Here is a 24,485-nt window from a genome sequence, read left to right on the forward strand (position 1 = left end):
GGCAAGAGGGGCTAAAAGCCCAAGGTAGGCTGGTAGCCTTGGGAGGGGAAAGGGGGACAGTTGGGAGAGAAGTTGTAGAGACAGAAAAGACAAGATTTAGCAGATGATTTCAGTGGGGAAGGAGAGAGGGAATGGGAAGTCAAGGACAACTTGGGTTGGGGAACTGAATGACTAGGAGGACGGTGGTGCCGTCAATAAAAATAGGGAAATTTGAGGGAGGGCCAGGTTTAGGGGGAAAGATACTGAGTTCTGTTTTGGACTTGTTGGGTTTGAGGTGCTGATAGGAGATACAGATGGAGACACCCCTAAGCATCTCAAACTCAACATGTCCAAAACAAGACTAAGTATCTTCCCCCACCCCACCCCAAAATCCCTCTCTTCTTTTGAACTTCCGTATTACTCCCAAAGGCAACACTATCTTCTCAGTCTCCCAGGCTGTAAACTTCAGTATTATTCTCAATTGTCAATTTGTCGATCTCCATCACCTTCTATATTCAATCTGTTTCCAGATATTGTTATCTCTACCTTTACAACAACTCTCATATGTCTCCTCTCCCCATACACGGTCAATTGTCAATAAGCATTTATTAAGCACTTATTATGTGCCAGGCACTGTGTTTAGCTATGTGGAGTCAAAGAAAAGCCCCCCTCCCCCCATAGCCTCTGTCCTCAAGGAATATACTTTTTTGGTGGTGGGGGGGGGTGAGGCAATTGGGGTTAAGTGACTTGCCCAGGGTCACACAGCTAGAAGGAATATACATTTTTGGGGGCAGGGCAATGAGGGTTAAGTGACTTTCCCAGGGTCATATAGCTAGTAAGTGTCAAGTGTCTGAGGTCAGATTTGAACTCAGGTACTCCTGACTCCAGGGCTGGTGCTCTATCCACTGCGCCACCTAGCTGCGCCCAGGAATATACATTTTAATGGAAGAGACTGTCAAAAACTAGGCAAATACAAAATATATGTTGTTCTTCCTTCATTTCAAAGATGACCAGTTATCACAGGTGATGTCTTGACTTGAATTTAAGTGAAAAAAAATCTTCAGTCTCACTCCCTCTTCCAGAGTCATCCAAGTCTAGTGGCCCTCATTGCCCAACCAAAAAACCAAAACAAACAAACAAAAAAAAATAGGGGCAGCTAGGTGGCACAGTGGATAGAGCACCAGCCTTGGAGTCAGGAGGACCTGAGTTCAAATTCGACCTCAGACACTTGACACTTACTAGCTGTGTGACCTTGGGCAAGTCACTTAACCCTCATTGCCCAACCAAAAAAACCCAAACAAACAAACAAGTCTAGTGGCAAGACAAAAGTCAGGATGACTGGCAATGGCTTGGGATGCAGTGGATGGCCTTGGCATCTTCTATGACTGACCAAGCTCTGAGGATATCACAGCACCTGCTTCAGCTGCCTTCATGGTCATTAGAACAAATGTTCTCATCTGCCCATTCTGCCAGGGGAAGTCTTTAAATGCTCAGGATAGACACCCCACTATGTCACTGACAGGTTTGAAGCCAGTCAGTTACCCTCAACCCGGTCAACCCCTCTGCCAAGAAGGTTGCCAAGGTGTGACTGCTGTGTGTGCTACAGCTTCTTGGAGGCACAGGTAAGGGGGGCGGAGTGGCCAGGTGGACACCACAGGTGCTTGAGCAGCCTTCACACCAGAGGTGCTAGTCCTCCCTGAACCTCACCTCAACAAAATATATAAAGAGTAGATAAAAATAATCTGAGGGAATGAAAGTTTTAGCTGGCGGGGGCTGGGGGGGTTGCAGACATGAGGAAAAGCCTTCAGGAGAAGGTAAGACTTGATCTGAGTCTTGAAAGAAACCAGAGAACAAAAAAAAGTTAGGGGTCAGAGTATTTCAGGCAGGAGTAGGGAGGTGGAGCATTGTGTTTGAAAAGCTGTAGGGCAGCCAGGATGGCTAGATCATCAACTGTGTAGAGGGGAATAAGATATTAGAAGACTGGCAAGGTAGGGAGAGCTTTAAATGCCAAGGGACTTTTATATTTGAATCTAGTGGTACCAGAGAGCCAGTGGAGCTCATGGGGGGGGGGGGAAGAGAACAGTCAGACTTTAGCCCTGTGGCTGAGTGGGGCATAAACGGGAGAGAATTAAGGAATGAAGGCAGGGAGATCAGGGAGGAAGCTATTCCAATAGTCCAAATGAGAGGTGATGAGGGCCTGAAACAGGCTGTAGGAGTGGAGAGAAGGGGACATAGAGGAGAGATGTTGTGAATGTCAAAACACAAGATTATGGGGTAACAGGATGGATTATGTGGAATAAGAGTGAGGCAGGGAGGGATGGCAGAGACAGCAAACCTGAGTGAATGGGAGGGTGGTGATGCCCTGGACATCTAATAGGAAGTTTAGAAAGAGGAAAGGTTCTGGGGAAAGATGAGCTCTGTTTTGAACATAATTAAGTATGAGATGCCTTCTAGACATACAGTTTTTTGTATCTTCCAGCACTCAGCACAGTGCTTGGCATAGAGTGAGCACTTAATAAGAGCTAACATTTATATAGCACTTATTATGTGCCAAGCACTGTGCCAAATGCTTTACAATCATTATCTCATTTGATCCTCACAACAGCTCTGGGAAGTAGGTGCTATTATTATCCCCATTTTACAGATAAGGAAGCTAAGATTGCCCAGGGTTACACAGCTAGTAAATGTCAGAGGATGGATTTGAACTCCTGTTCTTAACTCCAGGTCTCCTGTTCTATCAATTGCGCCACCTAGCTGCTTATTGACTGACAGCAAGTGAGTTTGTAAAATGGGCCGAGTTCAGGAAATATTTGGGCTGGATGTACAGATTTGGGAGTCATTTGCATAGAGATAATTGAACTCTTGAGATCAGGGGCTTGAGAGAGAAGAAAGCTCAGAACAGAGTCTTGGGGGACACCTACAGTTAAGGTACACAAAGGATTTATTAAGCATGTACTATGTGCCCAGGTATTGTGTTAGATGCTGGGGATACAAGCAAACATATTAGTTCCTACCCACAAGAAGCTTACATTCAAATGAGGGAAGACACTCCATAGATGGGGAGAATGGAGGAGTAAGGTCCCTGGGCTGAGGCAATTCAGCAAGCAAGGAGAAGGAGATGAGAGTGACACAAAGCTTGGCTATCAGTCTTTAAAATGGTGGTCCCAAGGAAGGAATCACCAACAAGAAGAGGGCCTCAGGGCAGAGATTTCTCCGGGCAGCTATGCAATAGTTGAGAACTACAATGTGAGGGGCAGCTAGGTGGCACAGTGGATAAAGCACTGGCCCTGGATTCAGGAGGACCTGAATTCAAATCCGACCTCAGACACTTGACACTTACTAGCTGTGTGACCCTGAGCAAGTCACTTAACCCCAATTGCCTCACCAAAAATAAAAATTTTAAAAGAGAGAGAGAGAGTGAATGAACTACAATGTGGAATTTAGAAAGACTCCAGGCAAGATCAAGATTGAGGGATGGGGCAGGAGATAGATTACAATCCAGCATAGGAGAGATCAAACAGAAAGGGAAATCAAGAGAGAACAGAAGGTGTGGAGGGGAATGGTTTACTTCATCTTTAACCAACCACTAAAGGGCAGGCAGGAGCCCCCTCACCATCCTCCAGACCATGGTCCTAGCTTCCAGAATGGCCCTCAAAGCCATCTTCTAGGGGAACAACCCCTGGAATTCAAGAAGGAATTCAATCATCTTTGTCACCACTGATCCTGATCTCTGGCCAACTGCAACAGATGGGGTGGTAATTCAGCCTAGCTAAAGAACTAATGTACTCTGAGAGACAAGAGTCAAGAAGGATTTATTAAGGGCTTATGATATACCAGGCAATGTGCTAAGCACTGGGAATACAAATATAAGGAGTAAGAAAGATGGTCCCTGACCTCAAGGAGCTGCTCTTCTCCCCTTCCTCTCCCCCCTCCTTCTCTTCCTCCTCCTCTTTCTCCTCCTTCTCCCCTTCCCCTCCCCCCTCCTGCTCTGCCTCCTCCTCTTCCTTATGCTATTTAAATTTTTAAATAATATTTTCCCCAATTATATGTAAAAACAATTTTTAAACATTAATTTTCTTTCTTTAAGTTTTAAGTTATAAATTCTATCCTCCCCTCCTTCCTTTCCCCCCTCCCTGAGATGGTAAGCAATTTGATATAGGTTATACATGTGCAGTTATGCATATTAGTCATTTTGTGGAAGAAAACATGAATCCAAAAAAAAAAAGGAAAGAAAATGAAAAATAGCATGCTTCCATCTATATTCAGATTCTCTATCAGTTCTTTCTCTGGAGGCAAATAGCATTTCTTATCATGAGTTCTTTGGGATTGTCTTGGATCATTGTCTTGCTGAGAATAAAGTCATTCACATTTGTTCATCATACAATGTTGTTGTTACTGTGCCCAGTGTTCTCCTGGTTCTGTTCACTTCACTCTGTATCAGTTCATGTAAGTCTTTTCAGGTTTTTCTGAAATCATCTGATAGAGCTTACATTCTTACTGGAAACCATAAAGCACTACAGAAATATGACCACTTCCACTTCCCAGACCCATGTAGAGGCAGCCAAGAACCCTAAACCCAGAAACCACAGATTTAGCACCACTCCCAGAACACTAACCCTACTTCCAACCTGGCCCCACAGCCATTGTCCAGCCCAGCAAAGGCTCACCATCCCACTGCCTGCCCCACCTGAAGACTTAAATAAGAAAGTTCTTACAAAAAAAAAAAAAAAAAAGAAAAAGAAAATTGTTACCACCAAAGTTCTTGGCACTCTCAAATGGTTCAACATCAGAAAAAACCCATAATGTTTGTGAGTGGAATGATACTACAGAAGATACTTTACCATCTGCCATGCTGATAACCCTAAGGACCACTGAGCTTTTTTTCTGATGCTACAGCCAATCCCTCATAGGATAGCTAGGTGGCGCAATGGATAGAGAACTGGCCCTGAAGTTGGGAAGACCTGAGTTCACATCTCACCTCAGCCACTTACTATCTGTATGACCCTGGACAAGTCACTTAACCCCAATTGCCTTAAACATCCAGGGCCATCTCCAGTTGTCCTGATGTATATCTTTTTTTTGGGGGGGGGGTTGTTTTGTTTTTGCAGGGCAATGAGGGTTAAGTGACTTGCCCAGGGTCACACAGCCAGTTAAGTGTCAAGTGTCTGAGGCTGAATTTGAACTCAGGTACTCCTGAATCCAAGGCCAGTGCTTTATCCACTGCACCACCTAGCTGCCCCCCAACCCCCATGTATATCTTGCTTCTGGATCCAGATGGCTCTGGAGGAAAGTGAGGTTAGTGACCTTGCACAGCCCTCACTTAAATCCAATTCAGTACAAGTCATGACATCACCCCAATGTCATGGTCCTCTTCCAGAAAGAAGGACAAACAACAACAATACCAGGTATGTGTGGTTTTTCCCTGTTAGAATGTGAACTCCTTGAGACCAGTGACTGTCCTAGGTTTATATTCCTAGCATTTATTTATTTATGTTTTCTTTTTTTGTGAGTCAAATGGGGTTAAGTGACTTGCCCAAGGTCACACAGCTAGTATGTTGAGGCCAGATTTGAACTCAGGTACTCCTGACTCTGGGACTGGTGCTCTGTCCACTGTGCCACCTAGCTGCCCCCTTGTATTCCCAGCATTTATAACCATGCTTTGCTTATAGTAAACAACACTTAATGTTTTCTCATCTATTCATTTATTCCTACTGGCTGAAGGAAAAAAACATTCATTATGTGCCTAATGTGTGCCAGAGATTATGCTAAGTACTTTACAAATTATCTCATTTGATGCTCACAGTAATAACAGCTAACATTTATATACTACTTATTATGTGCCATAGTAAGTACTTTACTGTAGCCCAGCCCTATATGAAGGGTTTCGCAATTATAATCTCATTTGATCCTCACAACAGCCCTAGGAAGCAGGTGCTATTATTATCATTTCCATTTTACAGTTGAGGAAACTGAGCCAGACAGCACTTAAGTGACTTGCCCAGGGTCACACAACTAGTAAATGTCTGAGGCTGAATTTGAACTCATCTTCCTCACTTCAGCCCAGGCACTCTATCCACTGCATTACCTATCTGCTCTGCATTATTAGTAGGAGGGAGGCTTTCAGTTGCTGTGCCATTCCCCTTCTTTCCACTCCCAAGAAAGGTAGATCAAAACCATTTACAGACTCTCAGACTTTAGTCCTACCACCAGCTCAAGTCTTTGTGGCTTTGAGTGGCTGACTGTAGGAATTAAATCTAGATAACCTCAAAGAGGTCAATTTTCCTAGAGCACTGTGGTCTTCTATTGCATTCTAATTACTTCATGTGTATCTTGTCTCTCTAACTAGACTATAAGTGCCTTTAGCAAGGTTCTTAACCTTTGTGTGTGTGTCAAGGACTCCTTTTCAGAATAATGCTTTTAAATGCATAAAATTTAAAAACAGATTTACAAAGAACTCCCCGGTTGATTTTGTATCAGCATAGGATCCAGCACAGCTCACACAAGACATATGGGAGAGAGGGTGATAGAAGAAAGACTTCGATTGTGTTTGGCAGACCCAGGTTTCACTTCTGTTGTCATCACTCAGGAATGGAGTGTCACTTTGGGCAAGTCACTTCCTCTCTCTCACAGGATTGAAAGAAACCTTACAGATCATCATCATCAACCATTGTTTTAAAAACTGGAGAGCCTGAAAGCTGTTTAAAAAAAAACCCACCACCAACCCTCTCCTTTCTTTTGACTTCCTTAACCAATCAAATGTTGAATTCCACAGATTCCCCAATTTTCTTCTGGCCATCCTCCCTCATGTCCATTACCACTGCAACCATCCTGGGTTTTTTTTTTTTGGGGGGGGGGGGCCAAAAAGAGGGTTAAGTGACTTGCCCAGGGTCACACAGCTAGTAGGTGTCAAGTGTCTGAGGCCAGATTTAAACTCAGGTACTCCTGAATCCAGGGCTGTTGCTCTATCCACTGTGCCACTTAGCTGCACCATCCTGACTTTTAATTACCTTTCACTTAAGATGATTGTAATAACCTTGAAAATTTGCCATCTTGCCTCCAGTTTGTGTCCCTTCTAATTAATCTTTGTTGTACCTCGTATATTTCATATAATATCATATATTACTTTGTTTATCTTATCCCCCCCATATGACTAAGACCCATAAGGGTAGAGAAGCTATAGGTCTTAGGTAAGTCACTTAAAGATGGTTTGACTCAGTGTCCTTCTCTGTAAAATGGTGATAATTAAACCTACTTCCCAGGGTTTTTGTGAGGGTCAAATACCTGGCACATAGTAAATGCTATATGTCTGCTATTGTTTTCATCATTATCATCTAAATTGTGTATCAATTGTGTATCACCCCCACCCCACCCCTGTGCCTACTATAGTAGTCTGCTCATCAGGATTTGTTTATTGAATGGGTAATGAGTGGTTCTCCATGCTGCCCAAATAAAACATGGAAGCTGAGGCTCCTTCACAATCTGCTTCCAATACACCTTGCCTTCAAGAGCATAAAACCACGGATCTGGAGCTGGCAGTCCCCTCCATTCTCTTCACTTAAAGGATAACAAAACAGGCCCAACAAGGTCAAATCAATCAATCGGCATTTACTAAGTGCCCTCTATGTTCCAGGCACTGGGGATGAAAAAACAAAACAGTCCCTGCCATCAAGAAGCTTACTTTTTCCCCCCCAGGGCAATGAGGGTTAAGTGACTTGCCCAGGGTCACACAGCTAGTATGTGTCAGGTGTCTGAGGCCAGATTTGAACTCAAGTCCTCCTGAATCCAGAGCCAGTGTTATATCTACTGCGCCACCTAGCTGCCCCCAAGGAGCTTACATTCTAAAGGGGAAGATGTGTACCTACACACACACACACACACAAAATGGCTTCCTCCGATCACACAGATAGTAAATGGTAGAGATGAGATTTTAATTCAGGTCCTCTGACTTCAAGTTGAGTACATATTCTGGGGTAACATCTTTCAACCATATTCTATATTATCATACTACTCCCCTTCATGTATTCTATTTACCAGTCAAATTGGACTATTCTCAATCTATTTGTTTTTTGTTTGGTGAGGCAATTGGGCTTAAGTGACTTGCTCAGGGTCACACAGCTAGTGTCAAGGGTCTGAATCTGGATTTGAACTCAGGTCCTCCTGAATCCAGGGCTGGTGCTCTATCCATTGTGACACCTAGCTGCCCCCTCTCAATCTATTTTTTTTTTAATTAGTGAGGCAATTGGGGTTAAGTGGCTTGCCCAGGGTCACACAGCTAGTAAGTGTTAAGTGTCTGAAGCCAGATTTGAACTCAGGTACTCCTGACTCCAGGGCCGGTGCTCCATCCACTTCGCCATCTAGCTGCCCCCTCTCAATCTATTTTTAACCTGACCTTTCAAATCCCTGTGCCTTTCCTCACAGCCCCTCATACATGGTGTGAACCCAATCTAGTTATCTCCTCCAGAAAAAGTTTTCCCTGATCCCCTTCCCTGCAAGTGAAAGTGTTACCTCCTTTTAAACAAATTTCTTATAGAACTTTTCCTGGACTTCCCTACATTTAATCCTTATGGTGAAAGATCCTTGTATCTATCCTTGTATCTAGGACCCATAGTGGATACATTTTTAGCTTTGATCTACTTTAAATTCTTATTGATGTCCTTTAAAAAAAATTCTCTTCATTTACAAATATATCCTTCCCTACCATCCCCTATTACAAACAGAAAAAATGGAGAAACTCTTTGTCCAAACCAATACAACAGCCTCACAGCATGTTCCATACTCATAGTCCCCCACTTCTGCAAAGATACAAAGGAAGTGGAATTCTTATATCTCTTTAGAGTCAAGCTTAATTATTGGTGTTTAATATTTGTTAAATGAAATTCAGGTCAGTTCCATCATTTTGCAGATAAGGAAAGTGAAGCCTGGTTTTTTACAACAGAATCAATGATAGGCTCTAGGTCTTCCAAAAAAATGCCATTCTCAATCTAACATCTTCCATTGTCTTCATTCATCTAATAAGCATTTATTAAATATCGACTACATGCACTGTCCTATATTTGATGCTGGAGTTAGTACAAAGACATGCAGTCCCAGGCCTCAAGAAGTCTATAAATTACCGGAGAGATTAGACCTAAGTGCAGATAAATCATCAATTACAATATAAATACCCAGTGTCCTTATTTACCTACCTTTTAGGGAAGTTTGTGAAGAATCAATGAAATCAGATATAAAGCTATGTGCTACAAAGGATAATTTTAAGTTCCTTCAGGGCAAGGACCAATTATCTTTTAATGTCCTTCCAGGAACTATTTCGGTGTTATACAGCCTTATTACCCCCACTAAAATGTCCCCAGTCAGTGAAGACATGACCTGGCTATCTGTAAATGATGCTACTCAATTCTGTCACTACCATTATCCCCATCACTTGGCTTGAATTGAAATTAAGCTATTCAGGAAAAAAACAAAAACACAACTATTCAACAGGGGACAGTGTCCAACCTTTGTTCTACAAAACCATTTCTTTCAGACATAAGCAACACACAACACGTCAGAAAATTCAGATCTTAAGGAAATTGCAATGGGAAATTGGGATAATTAGCTGGTATAAGACAGCACTTGTCTGGATCTCTGTAGGGGCTATATTGGTTACAATCTTCCCCATGACTATTTCATTGCCTTCCATGCAACTCTGACTTGCCTAGCTACCAGCCCTTTTTAAGGTAAGTATTTTTGCATTTGGCTAATTCATGTTCTGTCCATGTCATTAGCCTATTAAATTATAGGTACTTAGTTTCGGTTTTTTTGTGGGGCAATGGGGGTTAAGTGACTTTCCCAGGGTCACACAGCTAGTAAGTGTCAAGTGTCTGAGGCTGGACTTGAACTCAGGTCCTCCTGAATCCAGGGCTGGTGTGCTTTATCCACTGCATCACCTCACTGCCCCCAAATTATAGATAATTAGGAAGGTAAGGACATTATCTAAATTACTTAGTACAGGGGCAGCTAGGTGGCACAGTGGATAAAGCACCAGCCCTGGATTCAGGAGGACCTGAGTTCAAGTCCAGCCTTAGACACTTGACACTTACTAGCTGTGTGACCCTGGGAAAGTCATTTAACCCTAATTGCTCCGAAAAAAAAAAGAGCATATCATATAATAAATTACTTAGTACAGAGAATAGCACAAAGCTCTAGCATATAAACTACTTAACTGATATCTTTTGATGAATGAAAATTAGGCAGCAGTCATATGTTTGCAATTTTTGGTAAGATTCCCAATGCCTTTTCTCCACAAAAATACATTGGGTTTTACTTTATATCACTTTGTCTAAGAATAGAAAGCAAAAGCAAAATTATAAATAGATAATATAAGATACTGGATTTCCTGATCCAGATAATATATACACATAGGAAATTAGCAAGGCCACATCAACATAAGGAAAAGAGGGCAGAATCATTAAGTCCTCTACACCTGAATTCTTTCCAGATTTATCCCAAACTCAGGGAAACACTGAGCCATGATGGCTGATTCAAACGTGCAGATTAAATTGTCATGCTGACAATTCCTCTCTGAAGTCGTAATTGATTAAGTGAACTGGTTAACTAGCACCTGTTGCTGACATTTAAAAATATATACTTAATTGCCTTAACTTTCTTGGGGAGCCAAATGGGGTTACATTGACTTAGGGGATTTTAGCCACTGCTGGGTGTCTGAGCAGTTAATGCTGTAATCATCTGCTCAGTACAGCCATGACTGGATTATGTTTAGGATAAGAGTAAAGGAGAATATTTCCCAACAGCACTGTCATCAATGTTATCAGGACTTCAGTACAAGCCCATTTTAGGAAGAGATCTGGGAGATAACTAACCCTGCTTCATCTCTAACTCTGCTCTGTCCCTTTCCTGCTCGGGAACTGCTAAAGAGCAGTTACCGAAACACTAATGCCATGACTCTGTTGAATCCCAGGACTGACCAGGTCATTAAGGATCTCTATGATAACTTTCTCCTAAGACAAACTAGCTAGGGGCAGTGAGGTGGTGTAGTGGATAAAGCACTGGCCTTGAGATTCAGGAGAACCTGAGTTCAAATCCATCTCAGACACTTGACACTTACTGTGTGACCCTGGGGCAAGTCACTTAAAAAAGACAAAATAGCTGAACATTAGGAAGTGAGAATTGATCTGCTTAGGAAAAAAAAACAAACCTCTCAGATCACATTGTTAATATTTTAATCACCACCATAAAGGGGAAAATCTATTCCCCTTCAATTCCAAATAGATTGAACTGTCTTAAAAAGTTGTAGAAAATGCAACCTGCGTAAGGTTAACATCCTTTCTTTACCATTTTATAGAATCAACTCCTTCAACTCTAGACTTGGATTCTGGACATAAGATGTCTTCTATTAGGTGTATAAATACCCTATATCTCAAAAGCCTTCCCTAATTCCTGTTTTAACCACAAAACCACAATCCTCTCCCTTTAACCTTTCTACAACTACACTTGTAGTTCTTAATATAAGAATAGGAAAAAAAAATTTCAAAAGCAGGTTGAAATTGCAACGATGTGACTTTTCATTTTAAACAAACCCAAACTTATTACATCCAAATTAGCATTGGCTCCTTCAAAGCCATCACCACAGTAGACTTTATACACTTTAGTCCTCATAGCACTTAGGCACAAAAACATGGTTTTGTTTAGTCGTTTTTCAGTCACATCCAATTTTTCACAACCCCATTTAGGATTTTCTTGGCAGATATGGAGTGATTCGCCATTTCCTTCTTCAGATCATTTTAACAGATGAGGAAACTGAGACAAACAGGGTTAAATGATTTGCCCAGGATCACACAAATAATGTCAGAGGCTGGATGTGACAAGGCCCAGTACTATCCACTGTGCCACCCAGCTGCCCAAATAAGGTGATGGTAATCTACACTATTATTTGTGGGTGATAGTAATCTACACTTACCATTTGGGGGTTAAAAAAAAAAGCTTTCTATGAATTAATAAAATTGATGCTCCTTTGTGGCTGGGATGGTACATTCACTTAAATCAGACCAAATGCCTGAGTTCACAACCTTTTCAATCCCCCCAATTTGTATAAAACCTGTTTATTAAGTGGCTCTCAAACTAATGATACCAATCTGTGGGGGCTCCCAAAGAACTGATTACCTGTCTTCTCCTAAATCCTCAGAAAAGCTCCACTATCTAATGGTAATTTTTATCTAATGGTAATTTATTCTCCTTATTTTTCTCCAGTGAACAAGTATTCTGTTTTAGATCATTTACAATTTTTTCTCTTCCTCTCTGACAGCTGAGGTCATTCCAGTTAGCCCTACACTAGATTTTAGAGCTGGAGGGAATAATTTACTTCAGCCCCCTTAATGCCTAAAGTTAAATGGGGAAGGCAGAAACAGAAGTGAGCTCTCAACTAAGTTTTGATATGCAATCCTATGCTTCTGCCACTGCACCATGCTGCTCTCAAACCATAAAGTCTCCAGACCAGTCAGACATTTTGAAAATGCTTATCTCAATCATCAGTTTTGCTTTTCCCTGAACATTATAAAATGCACAACAGTTGCATCATACATGACAAAAATCAGAATGCATTGAGGACTAGACACTGTCCCCAATCTCCCTGACATAAGCAATTCTTAGAAAAATCAATTCTATACTATTTTATAGGGGGCAGCATTACATAGTAAACATAAATGCTGACAAACTGATCCATCTATTATAGCATACCGTTATCATACACAAAATATTTTTAGTTAAACAAGTTTTCTCTAAAATCAGGCTTCTCAAAGTGGTTCAGGGGAATCCTAGGAGTTCCTCAGGTACTTTCAGGAGACCCATAAGGTCAAAACATTTTTTACAATACCATATATCACATAAACAAAATCTTTGGGGGAAGGGTCCTGAAGAAATTTTAAGTGTAACAGGGAACTTTGCAAAAAAAAAAAATCTCAAATTTTTCTACACAAAATTTGAGCATTGCTGCTCTCAAAGTTCTAATTCAACCCACACCCTAATAATCCTCACACATTAGATAAGTGGTCATTCATCCTGAAGACCTCTTTAGGCAACACTGATCACCTATAACAAGAGGCCAATTTTGCTTGTGGGTAATTACTTCAAGTATAAAACTGCTTCCTTGCCCCTTCCATTTATTGAAACTAGTTCTACAATATAGAGCCTAATAGAATTGTAAACCCTCTTGAATGTGTACTGATTTGCCAAAAGAATATCCACTACTGATTTAGAAGTTGCTGCTTTCCCTAGAATTTTAAAAAAACTTGAAAAACTCAGGAACTAATAAATTTTCACCAACCTAAATTAAATTTTCACCGAAATGAGTTCCCTCTTAATATGGATAAGCCCAAGAAGTCAGGGCACTATTGAACGATTTTAAAGTGGATTATTTATAATTCTATTCCTGTGAAAAACCACACTTAAGGAATTAACTATCTTGCAAGACAAGGACAGCACAATCCCTTAATTTTAATCAACCAAATTCATTTCTAAATTTTGCTAAATCAACACCAAAATTTAGACCCAACATCTCCGAAGCAGTTCTGAGAAACCTTGACGCAACCTATTAATGATAAAATTACTCTAAAATTATTACGTACAAAAACCACTTAAAAAACTCATCCAAGGTCATCAATAGAGCATTTCAACCCTTCCCCACTACCAGCCTTTATGAATTTTATTTAATACATTTATTGCCTAGCAATTGCAGGAGCATATTTTTTTACAAATGTAGGTAGCAGCAGAAAAATCTTATTTCTTCTCAGAAACAAATGGCTGAAAGACCTTAGAAACCATCTAATCAAATGACATTATACTTTCCCCATTTACCAAACTTCTAACAAAATATTTTCCCCGTCCCCCAGACCCACAAATTATAGCAGCCACCCAGAAAGAGGACATTAATTGCCATTCAAGTTTACAGACAAAACTCCTTGCTTATAAAACGAGGACCCCAGTCCAAAGAATCTTTATGTTCCTTTATTGGAGCAAGATTCCTGACCATATACAGTGATGTATTACTAAACACAAAGACCTGTGCAGAAAAATTACATTCTATCCATCTAAACAGGTTTTTTGTTACACGTTGCCTCTTGATGGAATAGTTCTCTATATTGTTTCATACATCAAAAAGCTTTTGCATTTTAACAGGCCAGCCTTGAACTCACATCTTTAAAAATATATGTGGCAGAAAACTTTAGCTACTTAAATTTTACAGCATAAGAAGCCTACACATTAGGTAGCAACTTTCACAAAATGTTTATATGCACCATGGCGTTTAGCATAGTCTGTATCCCACCAGGTTGACAAATAATTTCATTTGGGTTTTTTGTTCTTTTGCTTAAGAGGTGGTATTCAGAAGAAACACAACTAAGTACTCCTAACCTGAGTTCCTTACCCCGGAGGCACCCACTTTTATCTGATGGTTTATTCCTCCTCAGACACTTTATAAAACCAACAAATATATATCAATACCAGTTCTAGTTTTGACACTATAGCACCAGTTACATCTGACTGGAGGCACTAACAGCATTATTTTTGCTGTTTGTGAACTCCACGTATTAGATTATCACAATCTATGAAGCAGCTGGATTTTCTTTTTTAAAATCAAGTGTGCACAACACACTAATAAATGCTTTTTGATTGCTGGACCTACTCTATACTTGATAGCATAATTCACAGATGAATTCCAGCCACATCACATTAAGGTACTTTACAGCTGTGGACAATGGCACTCTGACTCTGACTCAATTCTAGTAGATCAGTCCATACAGCCCTGAGGTAATTTTGCAAAGTGCACATCATAATAGTGATCAAACAAATGTGCCAGATTTGGTGACACTGAAAGTTCAACAATAATTACGTCAGACTTGGAAGGGGAGGAGGTCTGAAATATAGTCTATTCTGAGAGAAGACCATCAAATCCTTTGTGTACACATTTAGTTTTATTGTAACAAAGCAACTTGTACATTTTAACGTTTAAAACTGAGCATCTTCCTTTCCAGTGAAACAAAAAAGAAAATTTAAAAATAAACAAGAACAAAATTACAATAGAGAATGTCAATTCCAAATAAGATCCTACAGGTTCTGCTGATTCTCCATTGAGTGGCAGGGCTCAAAGTCATCATTAGGAGAGAATTTTATTTTAAAACTGTCATCTTAAACTGCAAGGATGTCTGTTAAACATCACAATTAAACATGCCAAAGGAGAAGAAGCCATGTTGTCAAAATGCCCACTTAACCCACCCAAACATCTCAAACCCACCCTTGCTGACCTGCTATAACCCCATGGTTTTTTTTTGTTTTTTTTTTTTTTTCGTTTTTTTAAACAAGAGAAAGTAGACAGATACATGTTGGTAAATGCTAACTGTCCATATTCACATAGAGACACAGTGTAATCTCTGAGCCCAATATACAGAGAAAGAAGGAAAAAAGCTAGAATTCTATGCACTACTACACAGGGGCCTAGCACCCTTCAGCTTCCAGCAGTGTGAAGGGAGCAGAAGGTTTCTTTTTTCCCACAGAACACAGTGTGTGTTGATTCCATAAACAGTTTGTTTTGGGATAGGAAGGGATAAAAATATGAACTTGGAACAGAAATGGTAGAGATTCTTTTCCCACTGTATTCTGCTCAAGGTATTTCCCCCCTCCCCCACCCCAAAAAGTTGTGAGCCATGGTGTAAAGAGGAGAGAAAGAGACCTCAAGAGAACAAGGCGAATGCGCACAAGAGAAAAAAAATAAAAATAAAAAGGCTGCAACTTGCTCCCAGGGACTGAAGAAAATTAAAAAGGTAAAAGAAGGTTTGGAATCCATCAGTGTTCTATTAGTCATCTTCTCCTTCATCCTCCTGTTGGGGGGAAAAAAAAAGATGTCTGTTAACTCCTGCTGAAAAGTCACTACATTTTAGGCAATCCCAGGTTGAGTCTTAGATGGCAGTGAATAAAACAAATGCTCAAGCAGCCTTTTAACAAATGACTGAGCTTGCTCTTAAGGATCACATTAATCTCCTCAGGCTTTTAATGGAATCATAATTCCAAATAATTATTAAATTTAAAATTTCATTGCCAATATATACCACAGGAAAACTAGAAACCAACAATTATAGATCAAAATTCAACACATATCCCAATATAACAAGAATTATTTGGCTATATCTGGATTTTGCTCTATTGAGCCTTCAATTCTGATGAGATTTGCTTTGAGAGGAAAGGCTGCTCTACCCTCAGTAGAATGGTTCTTCTAATTAGGAGATGACTAAAATAACTTAAGATTCCGTTTATACAAAAAGTAGAAATAAAGTCAATGACATATGCTTATTTTTTCAAGCATTCACTTGCAATTTAACTGACCATGCCATATTTGTTTTTTTTTTGGAAATGCCAATTATCTTCTTATGCATATGTTCTTACCTCTCCTTCTTCTCCCTCATCATCATCTTCATCTTCATCTTCTTCACCTTCATCACCTTCTTCATCAATATCCTCCAAGCCTTCTTCTTCTTCATCATCATCATCATCTTCTTCTCCTTCCCCTTCTTCATCATCCATATCAGGAACCTTAAGAATAGAGGTGCCTTGTTAAGAAGTCACTATAATCAGACATGTTAGTATACAGTGAAAGAAAATACAAACTCCAAAACATACCAAGTAGTATTGTAAGGGATTTGGCCAGATATCATCTTTGATGACCTCTCCTAATTCATCTGCACCTGCATCAGAATGGTCAGTGAACCAAGTGAAAAAGCTTTCTGGTTCTTCATGCTGCCTCTTCCGGCTGGCTTTATTCTGTGTCTGACTTGAACGTTTCGTCAAATCCTAAGAGATAGGAGGTTTATAGAGATTCAGATACAAAAGCAAATTACTGTGGAACTTATTCGTAATATGCCCTAAACATTGAATAAAATTCTTTTTGCTATTAAAAAAAGAACTGATCTTTTAAGACCTTATTAAAAATACTTTTATGGGCAGCTAGGTGGCTCAGTGGATAGAGCACTGGCCCTGGATTCAGGAGGACCTGAGTTCAAATCCAGGCTCAGACACTTAACAATTACTAGCTGTGTGACCCTGGGCAAGTCACTTAACCCCATTTGCCTCACCAAAAAACCCCCACACACAAAAATACTTTTTATGGCCAATGAGTTAAGATTCCTAGGAAGCATTTGGCCAAATATCTTTGATGACCTCTCCTAATTCATCTGCACCTGCATCAGAATGGTCAGTCCTCAAGTTTATTAAGTTTTGTGTTTCTACAAAATGATAAAAACTGTCTTAAAAGTAAAAAATCCAACTTATATGCAGACTAGATACTCTTATCAAGAAGATAATCAGTAGTTAAGACTTATGTCCCACTCCTTCCTACAAATAATGTAACATTTAGAAATAATTCATTTTCTCAAGTTTAAGTTGTTGAATCAAAAAAATCTTGTAAATACCTTCCCAGATTTCCATTTGATTTCAGTTGACTTTGAAGATGGATCTCCACTCTCATTAAGATGAAACTCTTTGGAGAGAACTTTATTTTCGAAGTAAGGGTTTTCATCAAAATACTGTATTAAAACATGAAAATACTGTTAAATGAACATGGCTGTAAATGTACCTACCCCATACCTACTACCACAAAAAGTCCCATGTAAAGGATCCCCATAATAAATATTCTGAAAAAGGATTACTTACAAAATCTATTCTGTAACCTGATTTAATATCTTCAAACTCTGTCACTTCAACTCTGGTCAAATAATGCAGTGCCTCTTCATCCTCCTCCCCAAGCAGTGCAGATACTATAACAGAAAAAAAAAGTACCACAGGCCAATTAACCTTCTGAGTTTTTTTCCTTAAAAAACAGGTTAATATGCTACAACTTTTACATAAAAAATGGTTATGAACCCCTTCTCTAAGAAGATAGTAGATGGGCTGAGGAGGTAGTTTGGTACAAGTAAAGATACTTCTTGGACTCACAAAAATTCAATATACACCAATAAACAAAGGAATACTATACATATGTACTGAATTTGTTACTAATTAGGAGCCTACTCAAAATAAGTGTACCACTGATTTCTATTTCCAAAAGACCTCTGCCACTATAGGTGATAAGCACACATGTCAATTTAACTCTAGGCCTCAGTTTTATTTCTCACATGATTGTACTTGCTTTCAAAAATGGCACTTTAAGATAAATGGTTTTTTGCCCCTCCCCATTTTGCCCGTCTCAAAGTCAGGCAACATACCTTGCGGGTGGTTAACAAATGTTGTTACCCAGAAGTTTGGTATTTTGGCGATCAATTCTGACCTCTTCTGGAAGAAGGGTTGGCGGAGTTTGTTATATTTCTGTTCTACTTTCAAAATTTCCTCACTGGCTTGCTCATTCAGTCTGAAGCAAAAGAAAGACATGTCAACTAGTTTTAAGGCTAGGGCCTGACAAGTACAAATGAAGCTATAGCTTGGGGCTTTGGAGTTTCAATATTCATACCTGGCATAGAAAGTGTCCATTAAAGGAAAAATTCAAAACTAGCCTGGAAATTGATAAGTTAATTTCCTTCCATCATCACCTAATCCATAAAACCAAAAGTCTAACCAATAATTTCAACATGAAATTAGGGGGAAAAAATCCAAGTCTCATTACTTATTAAGAAAATCTAGTAAATGAACAAATAAATTGAAACTGATAAAGAATTCCTTTCTAGGGGCAGCTAGGTGGCTCAGTGGATAGAGACCTGGTCCTGGATTCAGGAGGACCTGAGTTCAAACCTGACCGTAGACACCTGACACTTAACTGGCTGTGACCTTGGGCAAGTCACTTAACCCTCATTGCCCCACAAACAAAAAAACCTTTCTAAATTAGCAAGTGTTTGGTTACATAGATTATTTATTATATCTCATTGTATTACCAGGACAACTTTCTTAATCTTTATTGCAGGGCAATGAGGGTTAAGTGATTTGCCCAGGGTCACATAGCTAGTAAGTGTCAAGTGTCTGAAGCTGGATTTGAACTCAGGTCCTCCTGAATCCAGGGACAGTGCTTTATCCCCTGTACCACCTCGCTGACCCCCCCCCCAACTTTCAATCCTGATTTCCTCAAACTAATAGGAATTTAAGCCAAAATCAATTAGCTGCAAAGTTAAGGCATGCCAGACATAGATTCCATAATTCAAATTCATCAGAAGTCCACAAGCTAAGTCAGACAATTAGTCTCCTTCAAAGTCAAATCCAAACCCTACAAGGTCAATCTTTTATCAAATATATTTGGTGATTACTCAAGGTTTTTAGAGAGGAAAACACTGAACCTTAAGGTTTCCAATCATAAGGTAGCTATCTAATAATTCACTAATCACCAAGCTTATTCCAAAGTCACTTTTTAATGAATATTTACTAAGCACCTATATACCAGATGATTTCTCTATAGCAATTTAGGATTAAAACAAAACCCACCAAAAAAAAAAACCCCACCACTTCAGTTTACCTGTCTATTTCATTCTGTACTTCATCAATATGTTCAATTGCTTCCTGTTGCTCTTTTTCTGCAAAAAAAAAAAGAAATCAAGATAATATACATATTTGGAAAGAAAAGTTTAGTTTCTTTTGGGACATAGTACTCTAATTTCCAAGCTCAAGAATCTATTAATCTTATTCTTTTGAGTAACTGTTACTCAAAAACTCATTTGAAAAATAGTCAAGCTACTGAATTTTTTAAAACCTCATACTGCTGCAAAAAACTACTTGCCCTACTAAAGCAAGCAATAAAACAGTTCTTTCACGAAATAACCTGAGACAAAGCTATGTATGGACACCACACTATTCCCTTATAATGTTTTAAAATATCCCAAACTTCCAAAATAGACTAGCAGCTGCTAACCAGTAGACTCCAGTGTCCAACAAATAAACAATCAATTAAAACACAGTGCCAATGCTTGAGTTTTCTCAAAGGGTATGAAAATTTTGCAACCCATAAGAACCCAAGACACCAGAAACAGTATAAAAGGCAGCGATTTTATACAACCTATCATTCTAATCGTTTTCCAAGTTTACCTCTTTCCTATATGGTCAAATTCAAATTCTTGCTGGATCAGATTCTAAAGCTCTATCCCCACCCCACCCCCAACCAAAATTTCTGGCGGGCTGTTCGTCCTAATCTTTCGGCATGAATTCGGGGCACAAGTATGTGAAGCACGTGTGAAGCTAGAAAACTTTCTTAGGGGTGACGGAAGGCAGAAATGGGAGACAATAGGAACCTTCGTTTTTTAACAAGTTCTTAATAAGAAGAAAGGCGGGCAAGTTAACAATCAGGCATGAGGAGAAGGTAGAGAAGCGTTTCCGGGAACCATCCAGAGGCTCAGGGACAACCCCCCTCCCCCCTTGAAAGCCAAACTGAAGGAAGCCCACCAAACCTCGCCTAAATCTAGGATTTGGTTTTGTTTTTTCCTAATGCCTTTTTAAAGAAGCTAAAAAAAAAATCAACTCCTCAACCCGGGGGAAGTCTGAGGGAAGCTGCTTGTGGAATGAAGATCCCACGTGGGGGGCTCTTCCCGGCAGCCACGGGTGGCGCTAGCCGGGGCATCCCCCGGCGAGGCCCGAACCCCAATGAGATAGCCCTTGCCCACTGCCTAAACTGGCCGCGTGCTTTCCACTCCCCTCCAACCTCTCCCACACCCCACCCCGCCCAGCGCCCTCGGGGGACGCGGCGGTGGGGGAGGGGAAGGCAGAAGGGGGAGGACAGAGCGCCCGGCTCGTGCAGCAGCCCATGGAGGGAGCAGCCCAGCCGCCCTGGGCCTGGGGCCGTGTCCAGAGGCAGCCGCACCATGTGGCGGCGGCGGCTGATGGGAGAGAGAAGCATCATGGCGGAACACAATAAAGAGCCGCTTCTCGGGGAGGGGGAGGGGGGGGTGAAGAGGGAGGGGGGAAAGAGGAGGAGGGAAGAGGAGGAGGAAAGGGGGAGGAGTGGGGGTGGAGGGGGGGTCTCCCTCCGCCGCCAGAGCAGCGCGATGCAGGCCGCAGCGCCCCCGTCTTTGCAAGCCCCGTCCGCGGCGGCTGTGGAGCCACCTAGGAACACAATGCACGGGGGCACACCACGCATGTACGCACACCATCGAAAAATAAAGATGTTATAATAAAACGAAAAAGGCGCTAACATGGCCTCCCCTCCTCCGCCAACACCGCGAGGACGGGCCTTTCGGCCCGCGCGCCGGCCCTGGCCTCCCCCCCTTCCCGTTCCCTGCGCGCGCTACCTCGCGCCGCCGGCCTCCGCCGCGCGCCACCCTCCTACGCCCGCCCGCTCCCCCCCTCCGCCCAGCGCCCCCCGCGCGCCCAGCGCCCGCTGCCGCGCACCCCACAGGCCCCCCGCGCGCCCCGAAGAGGAGGAATAAGGAGGAGAGAGAGAGGGAGGGGGGGGTAAAATGGCGGCGGCCCCCGCTTCCCCTCACCTGAGGTCTCATCGGCTCCGTCGTGGTTGGAGTTGAGCTCCTTTTTACTGACTTTGGCCGCCGGCGCCGACATGGTGGTGCTCTCTCCGCGCTCACCGGCTCCGGGGAGGAGAGAAGGGAGAGGGGGGGCGGGCGGCTGCCTTTCACCTCACACACCACACGGGGCGGGCGGCTTCGCTCGGTCCGCGCGCTCGGAGCTCGGGGGGCCTCGGCCGCCTCCTCCTGGGGCTTCGGGCGCTCTCTCCGCGCGGCCTGACGGGGAGGGGAAGGGGGGGGAACCTGAGGCGGGGAAGGGGAGGGGCGGCGGCAGTGTCTTCCTCGGTCTGAGGCTTCTGCTCCTGCTCTCAGAGACGCGTAGACGCCGCTCCTTCACTCACGCTCTCTCCCTCTCTTCCCAGAGCCGCCTCCTCCACCACCACTACCAGCACCACCACTACCTCCACTACCTCCTCCACCTCCTCCTCCTCCTGGCGGCGAGGGGCGGGCGACAGGGCGCAGGCGCGCCAGGACCCACGCGCAGGCCCCGCCCCCAGTCCGGGTGGCTCGCGCCGCCGCCCCATTGGCTGTGGCACCCAAGAAGAGGGGCGGGGCCCTGCGCGGTGGAGACACAAGACCTCGGGAAGAGGCGGGAGAAGGGAGGGAAAAGAACGCGGCGTACGAGATTAGCCCTTTTCCCCCCCTCCCCTTGCCTTTCCCTTCTTCACCATACCCTGGACGTCAGCGCGCTAGTAGCGCGCGGCGGCGGAGACAGGAGGAAGGAGGGAGGGGACCGAGGAGGAAAGGAGCGGCGAGGGGGCGTGGCTTCTGTGTCCACCTCGCGCGCTGCGGCGGAGCTTCGGCGAAGCGGCTCGCGCGCTGGCTCCGGGAGGGGGCAGGGTGGGGAGGGGGTGTCGGTCACGTGGCCAGCTGATCGGCCTCTTTACTCAGCGCGGAACCCTACTCGGGGCCGCGTGCTTAGTTTTTTACTGCTGCGGCTCGCAATTATTACTGGAGGCGCGGAAGGGGCGACGCTCTTCAGCTGGAGTCCTTGGGCCCGTGCGAGGACCTATCTTAAGTCCCTATAAGCCTGCGGATTCGAAAGACCAGGATGGGGGAGTTATTAATTGCACATGTAGATCCCCGACATTATTCCCCAGTGAGGCATTGGGCCAAGTGAAGGACAGAGTTGCCTAGCTACGGTCCAAATCCAAAATCCGACACTTTCTAGCTAAGTGAAGGTTAAAAGGCAACTCCTTTAATCTCAGGCCTTCTCACTTCAATAGTAAAATAAGGCTAAAATTTAAAATACCGTTGGAAATGATAGCTGTTGTTATCTAGTACAATATCTGATGGCTAAGTTATGGCTTACTTTGGGAAAATCACTTCTCCCTCTTAACTACCTTAGTTTACTCTCTGAGTTGGGGGGTTGGCCTATGGTGTCTTCCTGACCTAGGCTTAGGTTTCTTTCAGCTCTGCCATCCAATTCGTCTATAATGCTAACTAATGAGAAGAAATGTTAAAGTCACATTCAAGTAAAGCTGGGCAAGAATGCAATAGCAGGGCTGGATTTGTGCCCTCCCAGAACAGCATTAACCTCTCACTTTATGGTCTACACCCTCAGAATAGGGTCACCTTAGCCATAGGTGAGTTGAGTGGATAGAATTTCCCTGATCCATAAGCCATCCCTCGAGTTTGAGTTGATTTGATGTTTTCTTCCTGTGAACCAGAACTGCCCATCAGAGAAAAAAAGACCAAAATATAATTAGACAATGAGCCTAGGTTCCTGTAACTAACATGCGATGTTAAACCATCCATTTCAGTTGGGGTGTGGGTATATATCAGGGTACTACACCCTCTCTTTAGGTGATAATTTTGGCCCTTGGAGCCTGGGTGTGACTGTGTCCTTATGAGAAACCTTGTTAACTTCTCAAAGAATTGTCTTCAATTGCTCTGTTTTATAGTTTTTGTGTATATTCATAACAAAGTTTTGAGGGTTTAAGTTGTATGTATGTATTACGTATATATGTATATGTATGTGTGTATGAGAGGGCCAGAGCCCTCCATGTCATAGAAGTGAAAGGAATCAGGGCAGCCATTGTCCACAGCTGGAGTCAGGAGGACCTGAGTTCAAATTCAGCCTCAGACACTTAACACTTACTAGCTGTGGGACCCTGGGCAAGTTACTTAACCCCAATTGCATCTCTCTCTCTCTCTCTCTCTCTCTCTCTCTCTCTCTCTCTCTCTCTCTCTCTCTCTCTCTCTCTCACACACACACACACACACACACACACACACACACACACACACACACACACACACACACACACACTGAAAGGAATCTTAGAAATAATCTAGCCTAATCTTCTTATTTTACAAAAGAGGAAACTAAGACCCAGAGAGAGAGGAAGTGTATTGTCCAAAGTTACAAGAGGAGTGGAAGATTTGTCAGCACCCAGGTCCCCTATCTATCAATACAATGCTAGTTTTGCTATATCATACTAGGTAATTCTCTTTAATAATAATCATAAAAGACTTTAAAGGTTTATAACACTCTTAATATACATTATCTCATTTAATTCTCATGACAATCCCTTGAGGTGATTATAAGGACTCCCATTTTACAAAAGAGCAAACAGATTCAGGTTTGTCCATTTGGTGTCAGAGGTAGGATTTGAACCCAGCTCTCTACTAACTCCAGATCCAGGATTTTTTCCATTATACCACTCTGCTTCACAGTTAATAATGTTTGACACTATTTCATCGTTATAAAGCCTTCGGCAAAGCCGTTTTTCTCTCTCTGGACCTGTGCCCTCACAGGGAAAATAGACAGGTTGGCCTAATGATATTTGAGACCTCTTCTTGACCTAACAACCTACTAGTCTATTATTTCCTTCTGGATACCATTCACAGAACCAGGATCACAGAAGCATAGATTTAGACCTGGAAAGGGACTTAAGAGTAAAAGTTTCAATAAATACTTATTAACTAATACTTCCAATCATCCCTCGTTCCTGTTTGCCTGTATTAGCCCATCTGTATACATTGCCAGTACACTGAAAACAGTCCTTTTCTCTTCACTCCCCTGATTAATAACAT

At 42.3% G+C, this 24,485-nt stretch overlaps 1 protein-coding gene across 1 annotated transcript; it reads right to left on the reverse strand.

The window, feature by feature from the left end:
- Window positions 1-13,962: 13,962 nt before the first annotated feature.
- SET (SET nuclear proto-oncogene) lies at window positions 13,963-21,909 on the reverse strand. Its single transcript, XM_043984249.1, has 8 exons — window positions 21,411-21,909; window positions 19,454-19,511; window positions 18,222-18,364; window positions 17,671-17,774; window positions 17,430-17,543; window positions 16,642-16,812; window positions 16,408-16,554; window positions 13,963-15,845 (listed from the first exon to the last, which is right to left on the reverse strand). The coding sequence occupies exons 1-8, from the start codon at window positions 21,481-21,483 to the stop codon at window positions 15,822-15,824; spliced, it is 834 nt and encodes a 277-aa protein (XP_043840184.1). The 5' UTR covers window positions 21,484-21,909; the 3' UTR covers window positions 13,963-15,821.
- Between the last annotated feature and the right edge of the window lie 2,576 nt (window positions 21,910-24,485).

The sequence above is a fragment of the Dromiciops gliroides genome, chromosome 2 (genome assembly GCF_019393635.1).
Source record: "Dromiciops gliroides isolate mDroGli1 chromosome 2, mDroGli1.pri, whole genome shotgun sequence".
Taxonomy (NCBI): domain Eukaryota; kingdom Metazoa; phylum Chordata; class Mammalia; order Microbiotheria; family Microbiotheriidae; genus Dromiciops; species Dromiciops gliroides.

Coding starts and splice junctions, on each gene's coding strand:
- SET (XM_043984249.1), bottom strand. CDS start 21,483: ATGTCGGCGCCGGCGGCCAAAGTCAGTAAAAAGGAGCTCAACTCCAAC. Junction 16,813..17,429: donor TCAAATGGAAATCTGGGAAG/GTATTTACAAGA, acceptor CCTATCTCTTAG/GATTTGACGAAACGTTCAAG. Junction 15,846..16,407: donor ATGAGGGAGAAGAAGGAGAG/GTAAGAACATAT, acceptor TCCCCCCAACAG/GAGGATGAAGGAGAAGATGA.